Source organism: Fopius arisanus, unplaced genomic scaffold (assembly GCF_000806365.1).
Source record: "Fopius arisanus strain USDA-PBARC FA_bdor unplaced genomic scaffold, ASM80636v1 scaffold00037, whole genome shotgun sequence".
Classification (NCBI taxonomy): domain Eukaryota; kingdom Metazoa; phylum Arthropoda; class Insecta; order Hymenoptera; family Braconidae; genus Fopius; species Fopius arisanus.
Window position 1 is genome coordinate 855,363 of NW_011887776.1, and position 26,380 is coordinate 881,742.

At 38.2% G+C, this 26,380-nt stretch overlaps 1 protein-coding gene across 1 annotated transcript in view; it reads left to right on the forward strand.

Moving 5' to 3' along the window:
* LOC105266308 (metabotropic glutamate receptor 7) overlaps positions 1-26,356 on the forward strand; it is a 38,450-nt gene extending 12,094 nt beyond the window's left edge. The window contains exons 4-17 of the mRNA XM_011304349.1: positions 6,202-6,333; positions 10,185-10,364; positions 11,313-11,482; positions 14,336-14,490; positions 16,701-16,952; positions 18,449-18,604; positions 19,375-19,501; positions 19,927-20,038; positions 21,593-21,816; positions 22,128-22,408; positions 22,536-22,840; positions 22,921-23,049; positions 23,179-23,628; positions 23,751-26,356. Of these exons, the coding sequence (XP_011302651.1) occupies positions 6,202-6,333; positions 10,185-10,364; positions 11,313-11,482; positions 14,336-14,490; positions 16,701-16,952; positions 18,449-18,604; positions 19,375-19,501; positions 19,927-20,038; positions 21,593-21,816; positions 22,128-22,408; positions 22,536-22,840; positions 22,921-23,049; positions 23,179-23,400 (2,445 nt within the window). The 3' untranslated portion in view covers positions 23,401-23,628; positions 23,751-26,356. The remainder of the gene's footprint in view (positions 1-6,201; positions 6,334-10,184; positions 10,365-11,312; positions 11,483-14,335; positions 14,491-16,700; positions 16,953-18,448; positions 18,605-19,374; positions 19,502-19,926; positions 20,039-21,592; positions 21,817-22,127; positions 22,409-22,535; positions 22,841-22,920; positions 23,050-23,178; positions 23,629-23,750) is intronic.
* Positions 26,357-26,380: the final 24 nt, after the last annotated feature.

The following is a 26,380-nucleotide window of genomic DNA, read 5'->3' on the forward strand; positions in this document are numbered from 1 at the left end:
CACAGGGTACATTCAAGTACTCAATGAGTACAATCCAAACCAACAAAAAAAAGTTAGATTTTTCAAACTTCGATGCCAACTTCACATAGCTGGTAATATCGAGATATCGATAGTCTCGGTGTGCGTCCTTTTTAGAATAGGATAGCGTACACGCGTTGATATCTACCGCAAAAAAAGATAAAAGTCAACTAGAGATATGCCCACACGTAGAATCTCCGTTGAGCATTTTGGCATACCGCCAGCTTTTTGCCGTTATTTGGGGCTAGTTCGTACATATGAACCCTTGGCAGAACCCTATTGTCCCCCTCCAACTTTTTTTTTATCTCCTCATAACCCCCCGTACGAGGAAAACTCATCGGATACACCGCAGAGGGTCCGTGTAATTTTCAAATCCTTATCATCCCTCAAATGATGAATCTCCATTTTTCTCTCCCCTAATTCTCCCAAAAAAAATTAATTGCTCACCGCGGAAATTAATATTCATGCGAAAACCAAACCAGCAACCTTACGAAAACACTCTATCCACATGCAACACAATATGTAATGCATATTGTTATCAAAAGTATGTTAATTAAATCCCTGTGGCTATTTTGCGGCCGAGGGCTCTACAATCTTGATTTAATATTCCCGTTATCGAATCCCTTATAAGCGTTTTTTGGAGGAAATTAGTCTGTTGAAATATTTCGAAGCATTTCGAGATATTTCATCGTTTCATCGTTTGCGATATTATTCCAGAATTGACGATCTCTCCAATAAAAGAGATTGGCATTGATGAGTAATCCGATGGTTTGACTTTGAGTTGCCATAATGAACCTTCAAGATCTTGTTGGAATAAGGGTAAAATTCAGTTGACCCCTCCTTCCAAAATGTCAACTGTCTTTCACCTTTTGGAAGTCAGCGGTGGAGTTGCGAAGGAAGGATCAATCGATATTCATGCGGAGAAGCCTTTTAACTTATAAAATCCTCTCATTCTGGGATAATATGGATGTCTATAGTCATTATGAAGACCCCGGAGTCCTACAAATATTTGGATATGCGGATTGAGGGTCAACTTCACTTGACTTCATTGAGAATGAACATTAATTTTTTTTCATTAAGGGATAAAAAGGAGAAATCTAGGATTTCCCAAGCTTAAATTTAAACTGCTAAAAATAAATTATACATTATTATTATATATTATTCAAATCTCTTATTATTGTTGCAATCGTTTGGGGCTAAAAATAGATTTTTTATATTTTCATATGAATATCAGTGAAGGTCTCCCCAATCCAATTCTCTGCGAAACAAAAATCATGTTTTAATGAGGAGTAATATTTTTCATTCCAATGACAATATTTTCAATACGAGAATCTATCCTCGCGTCCAAGGAATTGATAAAATATTCATGAGTGGAATAGAGGGAATAGCGAGGTGGATATTTTTGTTCCGCAAGTCGATATGATACGAAAACCCGGTTACCAATGACGATTGCGGGTATCTCCAGTCTCTCCCTCTTGGTGAGCGAGGTATACTGGAAAATTGAAAAGAAGTCTTCGTCTTTCCTGTTCTCCAATACTTTCTAAAAAAACTGGTCCGTTACAATTTTCGGAAATACTTCCTTGATTGTCATGTTCTCCTGATATTTTTTCAAAAATTTTGAATTTGAAAATTTCAGTGAATACCTCCTCGATTTTCATGTTCCTCTAATACTTTTTGTGTCACGTCTGACTGTACTTGACTCGAACTACTGGGAAAAATAGTGTACGTTCATTTATCGACTGTTACTTTTGGACTTGGACTGAGGATCCACTGGTGCAGAGAATCTAGACGAGAAACTTGGAATACTCGTTCGTAATTTCAAGTCCTTGTGGACAATTCGAAACACGTCCCTTGAGCCATCCTGATCACGTACAACGAATCTGCGTCGGCTTGTCTCCTCCACTTCTGCTCCACTGTCATCCCTCATCCCGACGTGATAAACAGCCTGTCTATATATCTCCCTGAATTTTTTATCTCCTTTATCATGGCGTTAAATGTGCAATGTACAACGTGTGATTTAAGTTCAAATTATCGGTGAAATCAAATTTTTATGGACGACCGAAAATCCCGGTTTGATTCATGAATTGTTCGACAGATGGATGAATATATATCTCCAGTAAATTTAATTACGGTAAATAAATTATCCTAGTTAATCAAGATGTAATTCTCGAAGGAAAAATCGGACGAATGGTTTTGAGAAAAATTTTGAAAGTCGAATTAGGAACCCGATCTGCGTTGCAGTATCAAATGGCTGAGCCATTCACATCATTCCAGAAATATATATGAACGGTTGCCTGCTGGGCTAAACACAAATTTTCCGAGTCTGCAAAATTATTCGGGCATGGCAGAAAGGAGTGGCAGAAGGGGTCGAGGCAAGCACCAAAATACTGGAATTTGGAATCACCTCTGAAAAAATTATTATCGCTTTAAATTTCTTATCCAATTGATATTGAATCGAGCAGCTAATGTTCACGAATCTGCACATCACCTTAGCATAATTCAGATAGTGACTTAAAAGATTCCATAACCCTGATAATGGACACTTCAACCACTTATCATTCGCCAGCATTCGTGAATCCCCTTTTTATCGCTCGCCATTTTACCCGGATTCAACCAGCCAAATACATACACTCGTTTAACCTTCAGCCTTTTCACCCCATTTTCATTTTGCTTGGGACCTGAGAGAATGTCACGACGATCCATGAACATACAAAACCGACGAATATTACGTACGCGAAAAAAAATGCGGGATAAAAAATAAATTCGCATTGATATGAAAGTGTCAGTGAATGAATTCTCAAGTTAGACAGGATTAATGCTCGGAAATTAATCAATTAATATCTCAAACGAAATTATTTAATTTCTTCTCACTTTTGGTTCGATTAGTTTTTCCTCGCATTTTTGTGTCGAACCAGAGACGTCGTGTCTGGAATTCCGACTGCGTCATACTTTTCTCAACCAGTGAGTTGGCATTCATTTATGCACTCGAGCAAGGAGAAGAAAAGAGGAGTCAAGAGAAATAACGGGGTAACAAGAATGAAAAAAATTTCATCACCTACGGGGGAATGCAATGTACCTACAACTCAGTGTTAAAATCTCACAGCTGTTATTATCACGATAAATATTATTTTACTTTCGAATAAATGTACGTGCCTGTGATGGTGGAGTGGCGAGGGTCATTTTATTCTGGCATTTGTTGAAGGTATTATTCTTCAATTTGTTTTTATCGTACGTTTACTGGACTTTCTCGAGTTACCAAGTGTCGTGAGAAAACTTTTGTTGTTAGTTGCGTGTGGATATGGTTTTACCGAATGGTCACGGATATCGAAACTTCTGGATTTGTTTTCGAAATCGAGTACTCGTGTCCGTGCCATGGTGGAGGAATATCTGAGAGAGATTTTGCGAGTTTGGTACAAGGTTATTGATGAGTTTAATAGAAATAGGTCACCGAAAATTTTCACTACGATTCAGTTCGATACACTCGACCTCTCAATTGTACTTGAACACTCCTCGATCCATAGGCGGATAAACCGCAATCATGGCGGACCTATGTGTTCATGTATCATGTGTATTTTCTGGTGGAGTGTGAATACTGGTGGAGATAATGCAGGGGTGAAATTTTCGATGGGAAATTTTTTTGGGAAATAATGGAGTTTACGGTTTCAGTGGACAACTGATTTACTTTTAATCATGCTAATTAATTTATTATAGGAATGAGAGTTTCTGAAAATAATCAAGAATAAAAATTTATTGCGCGATATTAATCTTCATGGCAATGTAAAATCACATCATTGAGAATTTTCACGTAACTTTCAATTGAATTCCAATACACTATGCAGCAATGTACATAATGGAAAACGAATCCATATATTATCGGTACTTTGCGTCATGCCTGAGTTACTTCAGGATGAGGACTGTCTGAGAAATATGACAACTTCATAATAGCTGAGTATTTCTTGTGTGGGAGTTGAAGTGCATAAGTTTTTCAAAGAATAAGGGAGAAGAGGTGACTAAAATGGAACAGAGATTTAAGCGTGCGTTAGACGGTTGAGAGATATGATCGATCGGTTAGATTCTCTGAAGAACCGGCACCCTCACATCTCCAAATGCTTTCGAGGGCTCCATATAGGAACCAGAGAGCTTATCCCGCGCGAATAACCGCACAACCTCAGCATCCGCCCATCATTTTCTCCCATTATCATCTTCTCCACCAATTTTCAGTGCCAATTCGTAATTGACAGGCCGACATGAACAGAACATGCTATAAATCTAGGGGTCATGCGGTGCTTTATACACTGAGAAAAAAATTTAGTAAGTTGGAGCTGATATAAGACTCTGACGAATTTTTTTATCGATAAAAAATCCGGGAGAAACGATCGACTTAAACCGATTGAATTTACTCATTTCGGTCTCTCTTGCCGTTCTGGATATTTCACAAATTTATGGCCGATTGGAATTCATTTTCTTCCGGTAATTGCGCTTCTCGAATCAAGCAAGATTTTATAGGGTGCAATTGAATATAAAACATGAATTATGAGGTCCAACGGAGGATATTTCACGGATCGTTTAAGTTGTGAAGGTATTGGAATTTTAATCTGCACATTGAGGAATGAAATTCATTCTTTTTTATCCTAGAAAAAGCGGAGAGTGACTGAAATTCCCGCTATCAGTCAAGAAAATTGCAATCAATTGAAAGATAAATGGAAACAATTGAATATTTAATGAGAAAATTTTTAGCCATCAGAGCCCTATTATCTTCCCGGAAATGTGTAAACTTTGGAAATAATCCCGGAACACTGGAAATGATTCCCTAGATGATTAAACTAGAATTTCCAGTAACAATTCCAGGCGAACGTTATTACCTCAATCAACAGTTACCGAGGTTCAAAATGTAGAAACTAAAATTACCGAAGATGGACCCTCAAGCCAGTCACTCTGAGGTTTCCACTCGCTAATGATCCTCCATCCATAGTTAGCGGTATAAATTTACCCTGAAATATATTTTTTCCGATACTCCTCTTTCCACAACACTGTACTAGTTTAAATCCCTCGCCACTCGAAGTAATGTTTCTGATATATACAGAGCTTCTCACGGGGAATAAAAAAATCTATATTCCCAGCAATAATAAATTCTCAAGTTGTCTACTCTTTTGGTGTACCCCAGACGGGTTAAAATTGAAGTCTCGTACTGAGAGTCGGTTGAAGATCAATATCATCCCTTCACTTGGGGGTTACTATCGCTATCTATCAAATCCCTTTGGCCATTTCTGTCCAATGGCACCCGATTCCCACTCCCCAGTGGGCACTGAAAGTGTCGATTAACGATTAAACCGGTTAATTGCCGCTCCGAGCTCACGCCATGGAATCGATTAGCCATTGATCTGTGATAATTAGCGAATTAGTCGACCCACGAGCACGAATATCTTATGAAATGCGTTATAATTCACGTATCAGTCATTTTCACTGTGTTACGTGTCACAGAACTTTACATGTTACACGTGGTGAACTCCATTGGGTCAGGTTGAATGATGAGGCAGGATAAATGATACTCACTGGAATTGGATACGATTGTGGCTGACCTGCGGCTCCAGTCTAGATTCCAGACGTAGCTGGAATTATCTCGGTACACAAAAGGCTACGGTATATAGCACCGTTATAAAAATTTTATCCTCATTCTTCTATTTGCTCGGTTGTAAAAAAAAAAGCCACCACAGATTTTTTTTCTCTCCGAAATAGACGGATATTTGGAATTTTTATAGTCGGTGAGGATTGGATTTTATTGCTGATTCAGGGGATATGAAAACGGCTGTAGTACTCATGGAAATGGTCCCCTCAAAGAGATTTATCCTTCGGGTTCTAATTTATATTGCAGATTTCATTTGGTTTTTTTTATAAAGATAAAGGTTCAAAGGGAATTTTTATTTTTAATATTCATTCTTCGATGAGGCTCGCTCAGATAGCCCGAAAAAAGTTTGAGTTGTGTTATTCTGTTAGGGAACCGAGTCTATAAACATTAGCGACTTTGAATCGAGGGAATATAGACCAATGGGATGGGAGGATGAATCTTCCCAGTGCAATGTCTCTGATTCACATAAATTCTATTTGCCTGAGTAAAACCACTCGTTGGGAATAAAAATTTTACAGCTCTACTTTTATTTCGTCACGATGTTTTTTGTCTTGCAGGATATGTCGGAGTACAGATGCGAGGATGGCCGACCCCCACAGTATACACCCCACAAATCTGTGACAGGAGTCATTGGAGCATCTTTCAGTGTCGTATCGATAATGGTTGCCAATATTCTCAGGCTCTTCAAAGTAAGTGAAATCTCTAATGCTCCATTTTAGGATTATTCAACCGTCTTTTGGAGAGATATTTGAAAAAGGTCAGACGCCAAGATCAAAAGGTAGAAGAGATACGTGCTCAATCTTGATTCACTCTTGGCTCGTAATTACAGAACGGCTTTCTAAAAAGCTCAATCAATGACTGAGTAACAGTTCAGGAAATCAGTCGGCTCGTCATTTTCAGTTTCATGTCTCAAGTTATCGGGATTCTCCATTTAATGTCCCTTTGTGAAATAATGTTCCACCCAAAGATGAAAAAAATTATTATTTCGAGATGCCTGATTAAAAATCCCTAATTAATTTTTCTATCAAAACATTTATCGTGTTGTTTAATCAAATCTTCGTTTTTTTTTATGATGAATAATTGGGAATGTTGCGATGTACGGAAATATTATTTAAATAGCATGTCTCTGGGAGACCTCAAATGTGCAACAACTCCTGATAACACGATCACTCGTTTAGGAAAGCCGGCAAAGGTTAACCCTCAAATACCGAGTGCTTACACTTTGGTGGGATTGAGGTGATCGGTATTCATGAAACACTGGTGAAAAGTTCCTTGCACCGAGTTCAATAGTAGTTTGGCCAGGTCAGAGTCCGAGGCAATCTGAATTTTACTTAACGTACTTCCAACTCCAAGCCAACCTGTCAAAGTTACCATTCCACTGACACGAGCCCGAAGGAAAAGCCAGTGATACGTGTCAAATATCGATAAGCATCAGCCGACGTGTAACGCTGACCTCAGCTTATTTTCTCTATTCTCTTTTCTCCTGTCCCTCTATTCCTTTCCTCACCTGACTCGGGGATTGATTAATGATGGCAAATTGTCCGGAAAAGTTCAACGAATGAGGTCAATTAATCCTAATAGAACGGAAAAATCCGACTCACTCCGTGATTTCTCCAATTTGCAAAAACCGAAAATGAAAAGTAAATGAAAATCAAAAGAACTGAACGAAGTCAAGCGATGGAATGAAAGTTGGAAAGCACCAGTGAATAAATTACCCCGGTCTTTTTCCAATTGAAAACTCTGGTTAATTGAACAAATCGATTAAACCTCTAGATAGCATTGGAGTAACCAGTTGTGTCCTTTAAATGTGATCTACTATTTATTCCATCCCTCGCTAGACTCTTCAGCCTCTCCTATTTCTTGTCCTATTTCTGGAAGTAAAACTCCACCAGGATATTTATAAAAGTTGAACTTGTTGAAGTTTATCTCACGTTTTATTTGGATAGAGCAGACGGAAGAAGCGGACAGAAGAGATGAGAGGCGAGACCATTGAAAGGTTAAAAGTGGATTCTGGAGAATAGAGGGAATGGATTTAGAGATAGAATGCACCTGCGCAGACATATTGCATGAAGAATTTCGGCTAATTTTCTCTGTATTAAATTGCCATGTGGGTCTTATATCGATGTCGCTCAATTTTTGTATCGATTTCAGTAAGTAATGCACCCCTTCCTCATTCGATTTATCTCGTTTGTCTCTCAAAGGTACCCGAATACCTTTTGTCACCTTTTTTCACTATCACCTCTATTTCTCGGCTTTTAAATTTTTCTCGTTTTCCCACTTTATCTCGTTTTCCAGTTGTTATGTAAAACAGCTTTCCCCTGGTGCAGATAAATATGCACGCTCTTCCCCGTGAAATCGATTTATTGGGAGTATTTTATCATTTCGAGGCGTCTCTATATATTTCAGGCACTAAAATCTAACAGTGTATTTAGTATGCGAGACATCAGAACAATATTTTCGTGTGTTCAACATTCCGGTGTATGCCTTTGTTTGATTTTCTCGTGGACGTGAGATGAATATATATACTTATTTATCTTTGAATATTATTTTCTATTTCTTGATGCTCTTCCTCGGTGAATGAATAATAGAGCGGATGGATGAGGTTTGTGTTTACTTTCTCGTGAATTTGTTAATTTTGAATATTTATTTGAGATATGTTCTCTTCCTTAAATTTTATTATTTGGCTCATTGAGAATGGACAAACTTTATAGACCGTGGAACTTGAGATGGCATTCTTGAATTCTCAATCAACATTCCTTGCCAAGACGCTGGAAGAGAATGCCATGGAAATTTTGAGAATTGATTATGCGAGAAAGAGTTTAAATTTTCTTAGCACCAATTGCACTGGAGTTGGGACGATTATAATATTTATGATGAGAATAAATATATATTGAATTTTTAAGAGCATTTTGATAATCGGTTGTGAAAATAATAGGGAATATTCGTGTGGACATGTGGAGCGAACTTCCCAGCCAGATTCAGCCCTTTATCGTTTCTTTTCGCTTCAGTCAACAAAATCATCGAGCTTTTTTTTTCTGATAGAATCGACATTGTAGGAGCTATTCTACGAGAAGGTTCTCATGGTTCAACAATCTCTTTTCACTCAACATGTCAATCATTTGTGAATTGAAGTTGTCTACAGTTTTTATTCGCCTGTTAGTTTCGGTTTCCTTCATCATTCCTGATTCAGGGAAAAATGTTCACTAATTTCGGACTCCTTGATGAATAAATTTTCAATGAGAGAATTTCTTGAAGTTTCAACGAACCTGTCATCTGTCAAATAAATTTCAGTGAATACTTGTCAAAAGTGTAGAATAACAGAACAACCTCTGCAAGTTTTCCCACCCTAACCATTCACTCATCAAGATCGAGTAGCCAGTTAACAGACGAACTGAACACCACATCGTACCCTCAGAATACTTCATCAGCACTTATCCAGAACTTTATAATTAATTGCCAAGAAAATGTTGAAACAATTTGGCGCAAACTCAACAGCTACGTTAATTCCCTCCATCGAAATAATGACCATGAACCAAAGGTGAGAGTTATTGTTTCCACTCAGAAAGAAGAACAGCCCATTCCGATTGAATAACGAAAGACATCCAATTGTAGAATTGAATTTATCGTCTGCAGTACCAAGACACGCGAAAGAAATGAAAATTTGGAATTAATATTCCAGTGGTACAACGAGTTGCAATTGCAGGCGTGGAATTTCATGCACGTCTCGACTCACGGAGAATTGTACCAAGAGAAAGAGGAGATGAAAATACCGATGGAGATGCGGAAGGGGATGGAAGACAACTACAGAGACAATTTCTTGTGTACACTTGGAAAGAGTGTATGAGCAGAGACGAAAGGACGAGAGCACGAAAGCACATATAGGAATCAAGGGGAGAACCCAGAAGTGGAAACTGGTAAATCGAGATATCTAGTTTGCCGCGAACAAGCTGGAGAACCGAGCAAACTGAAGTATAGATCCTTCTGTCAGATACAAGAGCCTCGTAGTGAACCAAGTCTATCCGTGACACTCTATCCTTCCTACACATCCTCTCCTATTATCCCTATACGACTCCACTATCTCACTTATGTAGGCATTATGTTCCTATTCGCGCCATGTATTATGGGACTAAGCACCAACCGCATCCTCTCGTCCTACCAAATAGCTCCTTGATGCCGACAGACCCTTTGTCAGCACCTCCACTTGTTCTTACCCACGCGGAGATAATTCAATAGCAAAAACTCCCACGTCGGAATCTGCATAGTGTAACCGCATATTGTAACTGTTATCACTGTCTAGTGGAGATTACAATCAAGATGGCAATGGCTACCCGTGGAAGCCCTATATGTGCCCTGAATGTCTCAATTGTCATCATGTTCATGCAGTAATTATTACTATCATGATAATATTGTGGTTAACTATGTGGGACGTGGTAAAATTCATTTAATTGTTTATTTGTGAGTGTTTAGGGTAACACTTGATTGGATCCAGGGTATCTTGTCATTTTTACTCATGTCGATTTTTTTTTCCACTTTTTTTCAGATACCTCAATTGAGCTATGCGTCTACGAGCACCGAGCTCTCGGAGAAGAGCCGCTTCGAGTATTTCAGTCGAGTCGTGCCACCGGATAATTTCCAAGCACAGGCAATGGTTGAAGTGGTACATCAACTCGGTTGGAAATACGTGTCTACTGTGGCGGTTGAGGGTGATTATGGAGAGAAAGTGAGGATAATTGATTTGTAATTACTCATAAATATACATTTTCCATTAGGAATTGATCAAAGTGATGTGGGAATAGGGTATTATCTAGTTCCACCATGGAATTACAATTGCATCATTCGGCATGAGGCGACTTTGCCCATATTCTCGACACATTATTGTCGATTGTTATCCGAACAGAAATTTCACGTTCTATTTCCAGATTGATATTGGTTTTTCATTCGAATTTCATGTTATCTTCCGAAACTCATGCGGATCCTATAATTACTTTAGCAGAGATATTAATTATGCATTAATGAATTCGAACAACGGTATGAGCGAATGTGGAAATTCAATTAAAATCGAAGTTCAATTGAATTATAGGAGTTTTGGAAATCGATTGATATCTGGAATTAAATGGAATTGAAATTTTATTTTCCAATTACAATATGGGCGGGTAACTAGACAGGAAGGATATGGAAATAATTCAGATGCCGAGAGAATATTGAATAGTGAGAATTATCTGGGTGGGTTCTGAGCGTACACCATAATTTTCTAAGAATTCTTAAACTTTTAAAGGATCGTCAGGCCTCCAGAGGAACTTCATGGCTTTTAAATGGCTCCCAGAAGTTTACGATTGATGATCATTAACCTCTGGAGGATGTAATTAAAAATTCAAAGGATAAAGCGCTCTCGCGTTATTGATTACGGTTTTCGTTTCTTCAATTACAAAATAACTTCTCCAATTTCAATAATCCTTTCTCAAAAATCACTCAATTTTTCCCTCTGTATACCCTCGTGTTATTTATCTTTTACGGCGCGTGTTTTCTCATATTTATTTCAACCGATGAAGAAAAAACGACAAAACAATTAGAGGAACTGATAGAAATTCTCATTCTCAAGGCACGATTGGTCGATTAAATATCGATTCGGAGATGATGCGTAATAAAATCGTATAATTTATTGTTGCAGGGAATAGCGAGTTTTATCAGTTTGGCCGGTGAATACAGCATATGCATAGCAGTGAGTGAAAAAATCTTGAGAAATTCTCGTAACGAGGACTTTGACCGGATAATTGAACGACTTAACTCCAAGCACAATGCAAGAGGCGTTGTACTTTTTGTTGATGAGGATAATGTGAGGTAAATCTTACAGCGATTATACCGCCACTTTTACTGTATCCATGCATTATAACAAACTCATTTAGGAGTTTCTATTTTGCCCGAGGCACTTGCTGCACCACAAACTTTCATTATTTATGTGCCGACTCCAGTGCTAACGAGTGAACTTTATCAAAACTGTTTTTCATAATTGTTTTTTTTTTTTAAATATCTTGCTTGGGATTTTGGAAAATAAATGATAAGGTGCTCACTCGTTTTTCACGTCGTCTTCCCCTGGGAATCAATTTCCTTATAATTTACATTCCAAGATTTTTACGTTCTTTCGCCGCTGTCAGGTGCATCCCTCACTGTTTGTGAACTGCGGTTGAATATCTCTCGGTGGAAATAATTGGAGTATTGTACTGCTGAGACAATACGAAAACTCATTCTCATCCTCTGTATCATCCACCTAGAGAGAGGTGGTTTCAAGCTTGTAGGATAATGCTGATATTCCGTATTTTCATTATCGAGAGTGCTCTCGCCTCTATTATCATTGAGCGTTATTCTGTCATAAAGGTAACAGCGAAATAATGAAATATCCGTTGTTGTGGATTTAGTTATTCCAGATAAGGAATTATTGTTGAGGAGAGATAGGGAGATTTCATCGATTTATATAAATCTTATACTTATGTCGGGTTTAACTCAATCGGGAGGTCTATTAATTCATTTTCATGATCATTTCTGACACTTGCGATGCCGAGAAATTAATCGTTTGGCATCGGACTCTCTGGAGCATCCACATCGCTATCCTATGAATAATGGTGGATGAGGTATTGATAAGATGAGAGAGATGAGGAAGAGGGTACGATTTTTCCGTAATAATTCAACAGTATTTTTCCACAGGTGGTGATTCAATGTCGTGTCCTTTATATATAAATGGAAGAGACTGCAATTATCTCGAAATGTCACGTCAGAAATATTCAAGATTTTATCATTATCATATAACGGTCGAGACAAATATGATGGGGTACCCTGAAAATTCCAATCTTCTTATGCGGGGTATGGGATGAGTTGGTGATGCCAAGAAGTGTAGAATGATTTTGAAAAAAAATTTTTGTTTTCCGATTAATTCGGATTGTACACTCATTCCCAGAAAAAATAAACTAAAAAATCCTTTTCTAGAAAATCCATTTTTCCATCAAGTAAGCTAGGGAAATATCAGGAGTATTTTCAATGCAGCTGTCATTTGTGAAAATTAAACAGGAGGATTTCTCTTCCACGTTTTGTTCTTCGCAGGATAAGTGGTTATATCCGACTATCTCCACTCACATCCCATGGGTGCTTTCAGGCTTGGCTACACATGACGTTCCTACAACTATCGTGCACACAGGGTTATTTATCACAGCAAAACACGGTGTACTGCCCGTTTTTTTTCACACCATGTACCCTGTTTTATTATTGTCGAGGGGGTAAAAGAGAATTATATTCTCACCGTTCCGCCAAATGAGAACAATTTCCCATGCCCCGGTAATGATGGGTTTTTCCAGAATTTTTCCCCAGCATCACTCGTGTTTCTTTATCTCTCGGGAAGATTAATCGGTGATAATACGGACAATGCCGTGTAGAGTAATTCTCCTCTTACAATTGTTGACTCATATTACATGACAATTTGTCATCACAATGGAGGCAAACATCGTATTAGTTTAACGCATGTGAAAGAATCACCGTTCACGCAAAATGTAATTTAATCCAATATCCATCATTCAAGTGTGTGCTTTAATATTAAAGCGGGAGTACTCAGCTTTTGAAATATTAGTTTTCCGATGGAAGGGGCCTTGCAGAGTACTCGTAATGTATACTTTTACGAATGTAGTCGATCATTCCATTTAGTCCACTGTCAGGCACCGTGTACGTACCATTTTTACTCTCCACTTTTATGATTCGCTGTTCGTTAATACTTTTAACACGCGTAGACAGGGGAAAAAGTGGTGGCACTGGCGGTGCTTCGAAACTCTTTTTATTCTCCTTGTTATTTCACTGTCGACTGATTTTTTTTTTTTTGCTTTCATTCACTTCTGCTGAAAGAATGATGGTAATTTATGCCGCCCCAGGGTTCAACCAAGTGGCTTCATACTCGATGACACTCCCATTCATTGACCCCTTTATCCCTTCAACCCTGAAACGTTGACCTTTGCCGTTTCGCAAAAGGTTCGTTGTGTGTTCATAGAATTCCGTACAAATTTGCATCGTTATCGTACCTGCAGACCATTTGCCACGGGCGAACGTTAAAGCGAGCTTTAAATGAAGCGGGTGAGATTGAGACTAGGGAAGATTTGAGTGCTGGGGGTAGATAGGGATGCTATTAGACAATAGGGGAATCCTTGGGATCATCAGAATGAAGCACTGATTCAGCTGAATAATTCATCAATTTTAATCCAGTAAATTAATTCCAACGTTTTCGGAGATTTTCATATCCTCTCGAATATTTTTATGACGCCAAAAACATTTTTAGATGTTTTTTTTTTAATGTTTATAACCAACAAATTTTTTGTCATTCCCGGGGACATAACAGTTATAAAATTTCGAATAGCGGAGAATAGCTCTCTCAATGAAACCGAAAATTCTCCTTATATTACCTCATAAATTTAATAGTACGAGATGGTTTGCATTTATTTGAAATATTTGGGGTTTAGCCACGTCGGGTTGACGGCCCGATTTCGTTGTAACGGGAGTTACCCTTGAAATGATTTTGAATTAAAAAAAAATTCCCGCCTCCCCTGCCCCTAGGCCCCTTTCACAATGATTCCCAAATTTTGGCGATTCTTTGAATTTGATATATAATAAAATTACACCTAATAAAATGAATCCCCACCTGTTGGTGATGTTATTCCTCAGGAAGCTGTTGCAAGCTACCATCAGAGCTAACCGAACTGGTCATTTTATGTGGGTCGGCAGTGACTCGTGGGGTGCTAAAGTTCATCCAGTCAGAGACCAGGAAATTGCAGCTGAGAGTGCAATAACAATTCTACCATTTCGTAATCGTCTCGATGGTAAGTCTATCAGGAATTTTAAAAACAAAAAGAACAATTGAAAAGTACTTTCAACTGTCAAAGTGAGACTCACCGATGAATGAATTCACACAATTCTTTTGACATTTCCACTTCATTCCCACAAATTGAAATCCGTCTTTTTCATCGAGATCCGTTAATGAATAACATCGGCTCCTTAATTATTTTCAAGCGTACTCCTCTTTTTTTTGAAGTGCCCGTGTTTTCCTCTTTCCCGTATCCATTCTACTCGTTCCATTTCTCTCATCCCCTTGTCAATCATTCTCTTTTTACGAATAACTCCCACTACGAGTGCTCCATTTTTTTCTATTTTCCTTTGCACGAGCAACGATTTCAAAGTGAGATAAAAGTCATCCCTTCAGTCCTCCACAACAGATGCGCAACGATGCGATTTTCAATGTGTATACGAGAGTAGCATTTGATCACAAAATAGAGGCAGTGCTGGCTTATGGAATTGGAAATGATTCGAAATGAATGGAAGGGGAGAAAAGCGGAAATGGTACGGGGGAAAAAAAAATAACACGACCCCGAGGCATCCCAGAGGATGTTGTTGCATATGCACACGATCGATATCTCTTATAATTCATCTGACTTGGGTAATGGAAATAATAGCTTCCAACCATTTTTCGAAATGTACAGGTTAAAATTAAATTAAATCATTGAATTTTGTGTCTATTTTCCAATGTGGGAAGAGTTAAGCCCCAGATTCAAATTGTATCAGTGAGCATTTCCATCGTGACACTTGCCAGTGAAACTGGATTATCTCGTGATCTCGTGATCTCATGATTAAATATCAACAATCAATGAATTATATAAGATACCGTTCGGGTATTGAATCAATCAATTGAATGATTACAAGTAATTAAATAATTAAATCGTATTTGTTTGCCTCTTCAATAAAAAAACTGTCGCCATGTTCTACAAACAGTCGTTCACCTTTCAATTGGAAAATTTCGGGGAGTTTGAAATTTTACCGAAACAACTCTCACTGATTCCCTCCATCCATCAGCATGGCATATCCTTCCCTACATGTCCACCGATCAAATTCCAATTCAAAGTTTCACCCCAACTTTGATGATTCAGATGAATTTCAAATTATTTGTCTCCATCAGGTCTGCGGTTTGGCTCGAAATCCCAAACTTAATTAAATTCATATTTGAACTCTAATACACGGTTCTGGTACATTCGACTGCACAGTAAATGACTTTGAAACAACTTTGGAACAATCAAGAAAATTAATATCATCGTTCCAGCATCCGCCTATCTTCCACATGCTTCCTACGCACCTTTTATGATTATATGATTTTGAGCCGGGAAAATTAAATTACATGGGAAGATTCAGAGATTAACGAGGTTAAAGCGACTGCTGGGTAGATGAATTCCTGCAGCTTTTTCCATATAGAGCATTCAACATCGTTTCAATTCAACCGATATAGTTGAAATATCACCGCAGCTGTTGCTACCCAGAGCTCTTTCTCATTGATTGGGTTTGGAAAATGCGGAAAAACACCAGAAATGCACTCGATACATTTATTCTTCAGTTATTTTGTTAAATGTCTTTTACTTTTCATTGCTATTTTCCGAATTTTTCGTTCTATTGTTCTCCCATTCTGGCACATGCATGGCAAAGTGTATTGTACGCGTGCGAATGAAATCAGTCGATTGATTTGATTTTTCTATCTCCCCAGAGGTACACACACAGGAAAAATATTACATCCACGTTTTTGTCTGATTAATGCCATACATTTTTCACTCATTGTTCCCATTGACTGGTTGTGAAAAAAATATAATTACATGACTAGCCATTTTTGGAGGAAAAATAATAATGGAATTGAACAATTGAGTGGAAAAATATTGATTGAAATGAATCAGAAAATAAAAGGGATACGAATTAGTTTTGTATTGGATAAATAATTCATTGGAATTACGACGTAATGAACTCTGGATGGGGAATTTTCTGCATAAAATTTCAATGACACGCGCATATCGACCAATATCCCTTGATAATGGACCCCATATAGGTGCACCATACGCACAGAATAATCACGAATAATTTGCATGATTAATCGTTTCATCGGTCTCTCAATGCGAGATTAATCGATATCAAACGGTGGTGTGCGTGGGAGTGCAAAATCTTGTTGGTTTTTACTTGTGGAGTCAAATGTAGATAATTCTGACTTTACTACTTCCAGATTTTGACGTCTATTACAAAAATCTCCGACCACGAGTTGGGGATGAGTGCGAGGGCCAGATGGAGAGGAATGTACCACATGCCAAATTACCCGGGAAAATAGTCAATTGTCGTAATGTATGGTTTAGAGAATTCTGGTCACAGCATCACAAGTGTACATTCGGTGGTTCAACCTCTCAATTCGGACTTAAAAGATGCACTGGCGACGAAATTATGAACGAGTACGATCAGGAGGGTCTTGTCCCTTTTGTAGGTGAGATCTCCTCGATAATTTATCCAAAAATGGTCGTCGTATCTCAATTGTAGAAATATATAAAGGTGAATAAACACATTCTCGATCGAGCTAATCTCCCTCCGAATTTCCACTTTCCCGATCTAGGACTTTATTTCCGTGTTTACAGCCCGGCAATTCATTTATTTTTATCTCAACCACAGCGATGTTATTCTATCCAAGAGAGAGAATTGCAGTCATATGTCTGAGTCTCGCACTTTATCCGTTGGATTTCGATCATGAAAATCCCTTGTTAGGGGAATTGCCACTGCGACACTTTACGTATGCCAACTATGGGCCGCACTCTGTTACCATGATAAAAGACAAATGGCACACGTGCTTGGTACACCACCCCAGAGGTCTCAAACTTTAGTACCCCTTTTTTCTCAATTGGATAAGTTTTTCTTGCCGTACAATGCCCTTTTTCCTCCTTTTTTCTTTATCTTTTTCTCCGATTTTCTCTTTCACCTTTGCTCAACCCCGGACAATTTATAAATGGTCCTGGGGTCGTCTGGTATTTGTCATTTGGCAACTCCCACCAACACAAGGAATGGGAAAACCCAATTCCTAAGGAAAACTCTCCCTTTTACATATATAAACATGCATTGTAATATTTTAATCAAATTCCTTTCATTCCAAATACTGGGGTGTGGAATAACATGAAAATTATTGATTTTGCCTTTTTTCTTTTCTTGAGATTCTTGTCACCACTTTTCATCTTGTCTGCTAAGTGAAAAAATGAAATAAGAGTGAGGGGAGTAGCTGGCGTGCTCTCAAAGTCATTTGCCTTTCTCTGTTCAGCTATCGTAACGTCACCCTCGGGTATTTTCTTATCAAAATTTCATATCCACTTTTACGAGGCTGGGAATTACCCAGGAGCACACGCTGGATGAAACTTTTGCATGATTTATATCTGGTCGAGTGGAATTAATACATTTTTCAGGATTTAAGATTGATTAAATGCACTTTAAATTTAACGCGCGTCGGGTAAAATAATTCTCGATGCAATTTTCTTCACGTGTGAAATTTTTACACTACGAATTTTCCATATCGCATTTTTCTTTCAATTATTTCACAGCTTTCAGACCAGTGGTGGAAAATAATTCGAGAAAGTTATAACTGCAGCTCGAAAAACCGGCAATTCTTTTTAATGCAACTTTAATTTGTTTGCGCAAAAAAATCGAAAGCCAACTGGCAATTTCAAACTCATAATTTATCCATGTATGTAAATTTTAAATTAAATGATGCTCGAATGAAATTTACTTGATCCTTAATTCTCAACTTCAATTATATTTTCGCGATGTGAACAAAGAGAATAGAAAATGAATGTAATCAACGGAGCGGGCATTGTCTGGTAGGTAATTCACGTGAAAATTTCGCTTTGATAAGAAAAATCCATTTTCATGCCGTAAAAATAAATAGAGTACAAGTGCTCCTTATCACGCTCTACATTAATATATCACTGTTAATGTCTCCAGTGGATGCAGTTTATGCAATGGCACACGCAGTGCACAATTACATTGACGATGAGTGTGTCAAAGCTGAAGGAACAATGCACCACCTGTGCGATAAACTAGCACCAGCACCACCCGGTCAACATCTTCTCCAGTACATACGTAATGTAACATTCGTCGGTTAGTATTCAAAGCAACTTCTCTCCGCACATTTTAAATCAAATCAGCGAAACGACAATGTGCACTCTTGTATTGTACTCGGAGTCTGATGGATGTTGAAGAGACGAGAGGCCAATAGTGGTGAGAACAAGCGTGAATATTCGAAATACTCGGTACTTCAAACCCCCAGGCCAAGTGCTCAAGTACCGAGACCGTACTTTAATTAATAAGTCAACGCTGAATTGCCTGACCGTGTAAATTTACGTGCCAATGAATTTCCCAGACAAATATTGAAATTTCTCCTCTTTTAATATAGAGGGAGAAGGATTTTTTATGGCCAACGCATCGGTTTACGACATTTTATTAAATTTTTCTCGCAGTGTACGCTATAATGGCTTTCATGGGAAATAGCTCTCAATGTTCATCATCATGTTTTTTTACTGCTCTACTTCCCTTTTCTTTGTCTTGTCACATCATTTATCGCATGGTTGAAAAATTCAAAACGAACAGAAAACTTATAAAAGTCAGAAATGTTATACTGCAAATTGGAATAAAATTTTTTCAAAGATCATTTTCTGTATTTCGAGGGTGAGACTCTATTTTAATTGTCCCCGAGGAATTTACAACGTAAATAAAACGAGGAGAGGTAAATGGAGTGCCGAAGACGGGTTTGCGTGGAATTGACGGTAATGTGCTGGTACTTTCTGTCAGAGGGTAGTAAATAATCGTTGAGCTGAGGGAAAATTCATTAAGTAAGTGCGACGATTGAGTAACGAGCCGTCTTTCCCCAGGTCGTCAGGAGACGGAAATAAGATTCAATTCTGACGGGGATGCCTACGGGTACTACAACATTTATCAGTATCAGAGGAATGAAGAGGGCCGGTTCGATTACACGAGAATTGGATCTTGGAAGGAAATGTAAGTTGAGGAATTATCCATTTTTTACGCAACGAAATCAATAGAAACCTTCTGTGTATGCCATTATATCGAAATTTCTCGGACATTCCAGAAATTCTTTCATTCGATTCAATTCAATTTGATTTAAAGGGAAAGAGTGGAGAATTTCGAGTAATGAATTCTCAACGAAAAAAATTCCCTGAAAATTCACTGAAAATTCACTGAAATAATTTGGAACAGTGCGCATTTAATGGATTGATGAATAACGAATGGAGTAATGAGTACGCGGATATGATTCCCTCGTTGTGTTCTCTGTACTGTATACAAAGTTTTAAAAAATGAATATTAAAAATATTCCACAGCTAATCTATTTAACACTGCATGACGAGGTTTTCACGTGCCCTCGTAATGCTGTACTAATCTAACATTATATTTTTCTCATTAAGACTCACTCTGGATATTAACATGACGAGGTGGACCGGGGGTCCTGGTGAGGCTAATATACCCCGCAGTACCTGCAGCGACAATTGTCCGCTGGGTCACGTTCGTAATTTCCAGGTAATCCTCACTGTTTCATGTGACATAACGAGAAAAAATAAAACAGAGATTAAAAAAAAATGAACAAATTATGCAAGACTACAAAAGCCTCGCTGTGTGGTGTTTTATTTGAACTGTACAATAGGATATTGGAACGGTAAAGCGCTGGAGGGAATCAAAACAGGAGAATAATTTTGTGTGGTAGTTGGGCATATCCATTTACCCGATGACGTCTATATACCTTCCCCCTGAGGTGCACCTATCAGTTATCCGAGCTTGGTGCTGGAAAATCTCTCTTTTCTTTTCGTGTTAAAACAAGTTTTTCCATCGATCTATACTCTAGATTCTGGGAGCACCGGTGCTCTGATGTTAAAAATTCCTTCTATTCCCCTGACAATTCACCCTCTGACATTTCCTCTTGACGAGTGAAAAGGGAGAGAATGTGCGGTCTTATTTATAAATTTATTCAAAATTTATAAGACTTTCCTTATTCGAGAATCTGATCAACAATTTTTGGAATTTTTAGGATTTAAAGAAATGATTGCTTCTCTGAGTGGTGGAACCAAATGTCACCGACTATTCCCCGCATATTATATATTGTTATTAATTATTAACTAACAATTTCTTCAATTTGTCATTCTCCAGTGTCCTCTGCAAGTTTCACGGAATTTATGCAGGCCTTGTTCAATATTTTCAGTTGAGTCAATGAGTTTCGATGGTTCATACTCCGCATATACATAATCAAACAGTCATACAGAGAATTAGCACACTGAAAAGTTTCAGGACAGCTCGGATTATTACTTCGTGTTTCCATAACGCGAAATGAACAGTTACGAAGTAAATTCACAGTGCAAGTAACTGGGAGATATTTCTCGTGTTCAAGTGGAATTCAGCGTTCATTTATTTTATCAGAGATAACTCGTACTGTCGCTATGATTTCTCTTGAGACTGACGAACCGACAACGACAGGCCAGTTATTTTGTTTCCAGTGTGCACTAGAAAACTTTCAATGACTTTTCAATAGCTATGAAGCCCCACTAGATCTCGACATTTTATCATCGCTTTTTGTTTCACCTTATTTTATCGCTTCGTCTCATAATCTTTTTTTTTTCAAGTTGAAAAAATAAGTGGAAGGCTATTGTTGTGAATAAAGTGCCATAGAAAATACTTCCAATTGATTCTCACGATGACCGGCTATTTTTTTTCAGTGGATCGACCAAGAAAACAAACACACGTTTGATATATTTGGTGGTCTCGTTTTTCATCCCTTTGAGTCACCCCCTCAAAACCCCCACGAATGAGGGATGTTTTCAAACAGAGGCATTTCCCCTAGTTTTTTTTTTCATTTATCTATGACATGTCATGAAAATTCTTTATGGCGCCGACCAAAAGTATTTATCACTGCCTTGCCTGATTATTCGTTGAGTCATTTCACTTCTCCAACTTGTGTTGTTTCCAGTAATTGCTCTCTACAATTATTTCAATTCCGAGCATTAAATTAAAAATCAAATTAAAAAGCTTTAAAATGCTCGAAATGCTCAAAAGCTCGAAAATATGCAATTGAATGAATTTCAGGATGCGTGCTGCTGGAGTTGCATGAGCTGCTCGGAAACGGCGTACGTTTACAATGACACCTGTCACATCTGCGAGCCAGGATGGGCCCCTGATATCTGGAAATCTAAATGCATTAAAGTACCCGCGGAAGTTATCCACTGGCGGAGTCCGTGGGCAATAGTGCCACTTGCTTTTGCTGCCATCGGAATACTCAGTACTCTATTCACTTTCATGGTTTTTTTGCGGTAAGTTATATTAACTTTCCTTCATTACACTTCTATTCACTTCTCTTAAAAACTTTCATTTCACTCTCTGAGTTTTTAATCTCATCAGACCGAATTTCTCTTGTAGAGCCATCAACTTTGGTTTATTTTGTTCGCACCGGATGACTTAATCTCGCCTTTTCCAGTAGCTAATAAAACTATCCTTTGGATTTAATGGTGATCAATTTGCCCATCTCTCCCCGACTGCACGCCGTCACCAATAATTTTTTTTATGTACCATGGAATTGTCGATGAGTAAACTTATCTGATAGTCACTCCCGATAATTTCAAAGGTTCAATGATACACCAGTCATAAAGGCCTCGGGACGAGAGCTCTGCTACGTCTTACTCGTTGGAATTCTCTCCTGCTATGCAATGACTTTCATCATTCTGAGTGAACCTACGAGTTGGAACTGCACGTACTTACGCATTGGATTGGGTTTGTGCTTGAGCATCTGCTACAGTGCCATACTAACAAAAACAATTCGTATATCACGTATAATAAATGTGGATAAAATATCAGTGAAAAGGCCATCATATACCTCCCCAAGGAGCCAAGTGGCAATTGCTATTGGTGAGATTGCTTCTCTGTGAAAAAAAAATCAATTACTCTTCTCGTATTCCATTTGCTTTTGTCACTCTACTAGACTCAGTAAACCAAGAGGAAAAAAAAAATACCACTCCTGTACTTTTTATTCCAGGAATAACTTCGGTTCAACTGATCGGTGCAATAGTCTGGCTAATGATAGAAGCACCGGACATCAAAGAGATTCATCCAAGTCCATTGACAGCAGTCCTCACTTGTCGTGTATCAACGTTTTCACTGATGATGTCACTAGTATACAATATGCTACTCATTCTCATGTGCACATTGTATGCATTTAAAACCCGAAAAATACCAGCTAATTTCAATGAAGCCAAATACATCGGTTTCACGATGTACTCGACGTGCATCGTGTGGCTGGCATTTGTACCTATTTATTTTAGTAGTTACAACGATTATACGGTACGTCGTAGACCCTCATCCTTACTCCTCCAATGAAGACCAAACACGGTCTCATCGGAATTCTCAATATCTTTTTGCAGATTCAAATAGCGAGTATGTGTATGTGCATCAACATCTCAGCTACGGTAGTCCTGGGATGTCTGTTCACCCCGAAAGTATATCTCGTAATCTTTCAGCCGGAAAAGAACATCAGGCCAGGCCATCCGAACGTAAGTACTGCCCGTAGCCCCATCAAAAGCCCGCAGTGCCTTGAGATTTTTATCTTGGCTTCGACAAAGAAGAAGTAGGTGACAGGGAGATGAAATTGTACAATTTTCTCCCATTGTCTCATCACTCAGATGGCGCCTGGTGCCCCCGGGGGTCCTGCTGCTGGTCTAGGTCACCTAAATCGACAGATTTACAGTATGCGTTTCACGGGCCCCAGGAGTCAAACAATGCAGAGTGTAACGTCGTATTCGAGGAGTAGTCCAACAAGACACAGTCAGCCAGACGTCAAAGCAATAAATGGAGAATCTCAACTGCCTGCAAGCCCATCCTGCGATGAAACTTCCTTCAGCTAGGTTCAATTACCCCTCCCCCCGAGTCCTAAGGTACCAGATAATACACCTCAAGGGGAGGCATTTGTAAACAATAGTGGTGTTAATAGTCATGCTGATGAGGATGTCATTCAGTTCACTGTACCGGAGTTGCACGTCCTGCCAAACAGCCATGATATTGATGATGTGAGCATGACAAATGAGCCTGTCTCACTTGATCCCATGGATTTGTCTCTCACAGGATCCGTCCAGGTAATGACTGCAGACTACTCGTTTTTTTTTTCTCTTCCTCATTATCCCCTCTGTCACGTATCACCTTCTCCACACTCCATTACCATTTTTTATGCCTCACTTTTATTGTCCTTCTTCTTCAGTCAACTGAGATTGAGGCGATCACTTATGGTGCTGTACCCACTGTATCAAGGAGAGTTGATGAGAATTGTGAAGATGGGAATACACCGTCGGGACACAGTGGAACGCTTGTCATGTCCAGTCCTTCCCCAACCTTCTCTGAATTCTCCTCGTAATAATTCAATAGGTATGCCAAAAAAAAATGTGAAAAATGGAGAAAAGGGGCTGAGAATCCCTAATGGTAGGGGTAAAACGAAACTATTATACTGTCTTCCATTGGGCTCCAGTGCTCCATGCTTCCTTACTTTTTCCTTCGTCTTCGGTTTTGTTTACTCGTTTAGTTAGGGAAATTGGGGAGAAGTGATGGGTTAAGGGAGTATCGATTTCACTCCATCATGTGTCATACTGAAATTTAACACCAACTCAGCCAAAACACTCCCATCTTCAAAGTAAACATCGAACCGGAGATCTGGTTTTTTCTCACGATTGAGTGCCTGATAGCTACCGAGGAGGATCTGCTCGTTGTATCCGTTTTCAAGTGTTATCATTCCATCGGGGTGTTATTCTAGCCGCTCTTCCCTTCAAATCCACAAACGGTCAGGACTTTTTAACTCTAGTTATTCAAAGGACAAGTACACTTCTCTTGTCAAGGATATCCTAGTACTACTTTGGATTCTTTAGTCACTAGCTTTCACATGAAAAATAAAATGAGTCGAAGGGAGAAGTGAGGAAATGGAGCTTTCGGAAAAATTGCAGTTCCAGCATGCGCTATTTATGAGTATTATGTGTAAATACATTGAAAATGAATTTTTATGATAGAATAGGTAATCGCGATACAAAAAAAGTACTTTTTGACGATTGTAATGGCACTCGGTAGAAAGCACTCTTTTTCACTTGTACTATAAAAAAAATAAGGGGAGAAAGGGACATATTACACCGGTATTTGGTTTCCGTTGTGCGTGTAGTAAATCGCAATTGCGGGGACGTATTATAATAGTGTTAAACTAAACGAACACCAACCGGGACTGGGCTCGTTTGCCTCGCAATCGCATATCACGGGGTCCAACCAAAGTATCCGGTGGCCTCGTTTCTCACAAACCCTCTTTAATACCGTGCAATGCCCGCAGACTGCAATTTTGTACATAAATTTTTATCGTCATAGACTATTAGTGGATGATACTCGGTATACAGTAAATAAAACTAAGTTATTTTTTTAATTAAATTGACAGAGATACGTCATTTGGTTCTGTTACTTCAATGATACGTTGGGGATTTATTGACTTGCACTGAGATTTCAATTGTAGCTTTTCTACCTTCTTCCTCTTTTACACCCTCCATATGTCTACAATGGGATTGAAAATAACATTTTTTAACATGAACAATCATAGTGGCTTCAGAATTGGATATTCATTGCTGTTGAATTATTGAACAGATGGTTTTTGTAACTGCTGTTGAAATCTCATGCAGTTTTGCGGCACGATATGAATTGTTAGGTAAAGATAACTTTGTAAAAGAAAAATAAATCATCGATTGGATATTGTGGTGAAATAGGTAATTAATGTAAATTAGGTACCAGTCAATTCGAATCTCCGTGCAATCGACAAATTCGGCAATTCGCGGACAAACTTAACTTGTGGATTTGTGTGAGAGGATTGCATTTAAATCGGAAATAATTCTCCAGACTCTTCAGTATTTAATTCATGTATAAACATTCGGTGTTTAGTGTGAAAAGATTGCTCATGAATCATGACTCATCTTTATCAAACAAGTATTAATATTTAAGGTAAATTCGGTGTAAGAGTGATACTTGGGAATTAAGCGGGTGTACGATGCTTAAGGAAATAAAGCTTTAGAGGAAGTATTCTACGTTATCAGGGTTTATCTGAGATACAATGGAAATGTAAATAGATTGCCGTTATGGATAACTTGAGTGTTAATGTGTCTTATCGATTTAATCATCCGAGAAAAGCATTAACAGGTGCAATCTTACTCGTGCCAAGTAATCATTTCAACTATTAATGATGTATATATGGTTATAAATTAATGTGCACTAGGGAGGACACATTTTCAACGACACAATGCAATATCTTTGTGAAAGATAAAACGCTTATTATTGATTTTTTAATTTTGTTATGAAAAATAATGGTCAAAATATAAACAATAATGAGTAATACTGTAAGGTAATTAAAGGATATGGTCGAATGTGTACTCAAGTGATACAATAGAACAATGCTTGCCAAACCATCAATAATATCATGAATTTATTAGCTTTTTTTTTATAGAGTATATCAATATTGATACTTGTTGAATCTTTGGAAAATAATGTTCATGTAAATATTGTACACGCCGGATGAAGGTTTACGAGTAGATTGTTGGAAATCTATATGAATGTTATAACTCAAAAAAATATAGTATATGCAGGCCATTAATATTTGTAATTGATGCAACAAAAATCAAAATCAAACATGTTGATCAAAATATCTTCATCGCGAATATTTGATTATTAATTACCATGAAAAACATCACCATTATTCATGTTGATAAATTTTCAATGGGCGATTCGTAGGTAAAACTGCTCACTTCCCGCTCATATATTCATTATCGTAGGGTCATCGCACATTGTAATTGTTCTTTTTCACGCGTGCGATTACAA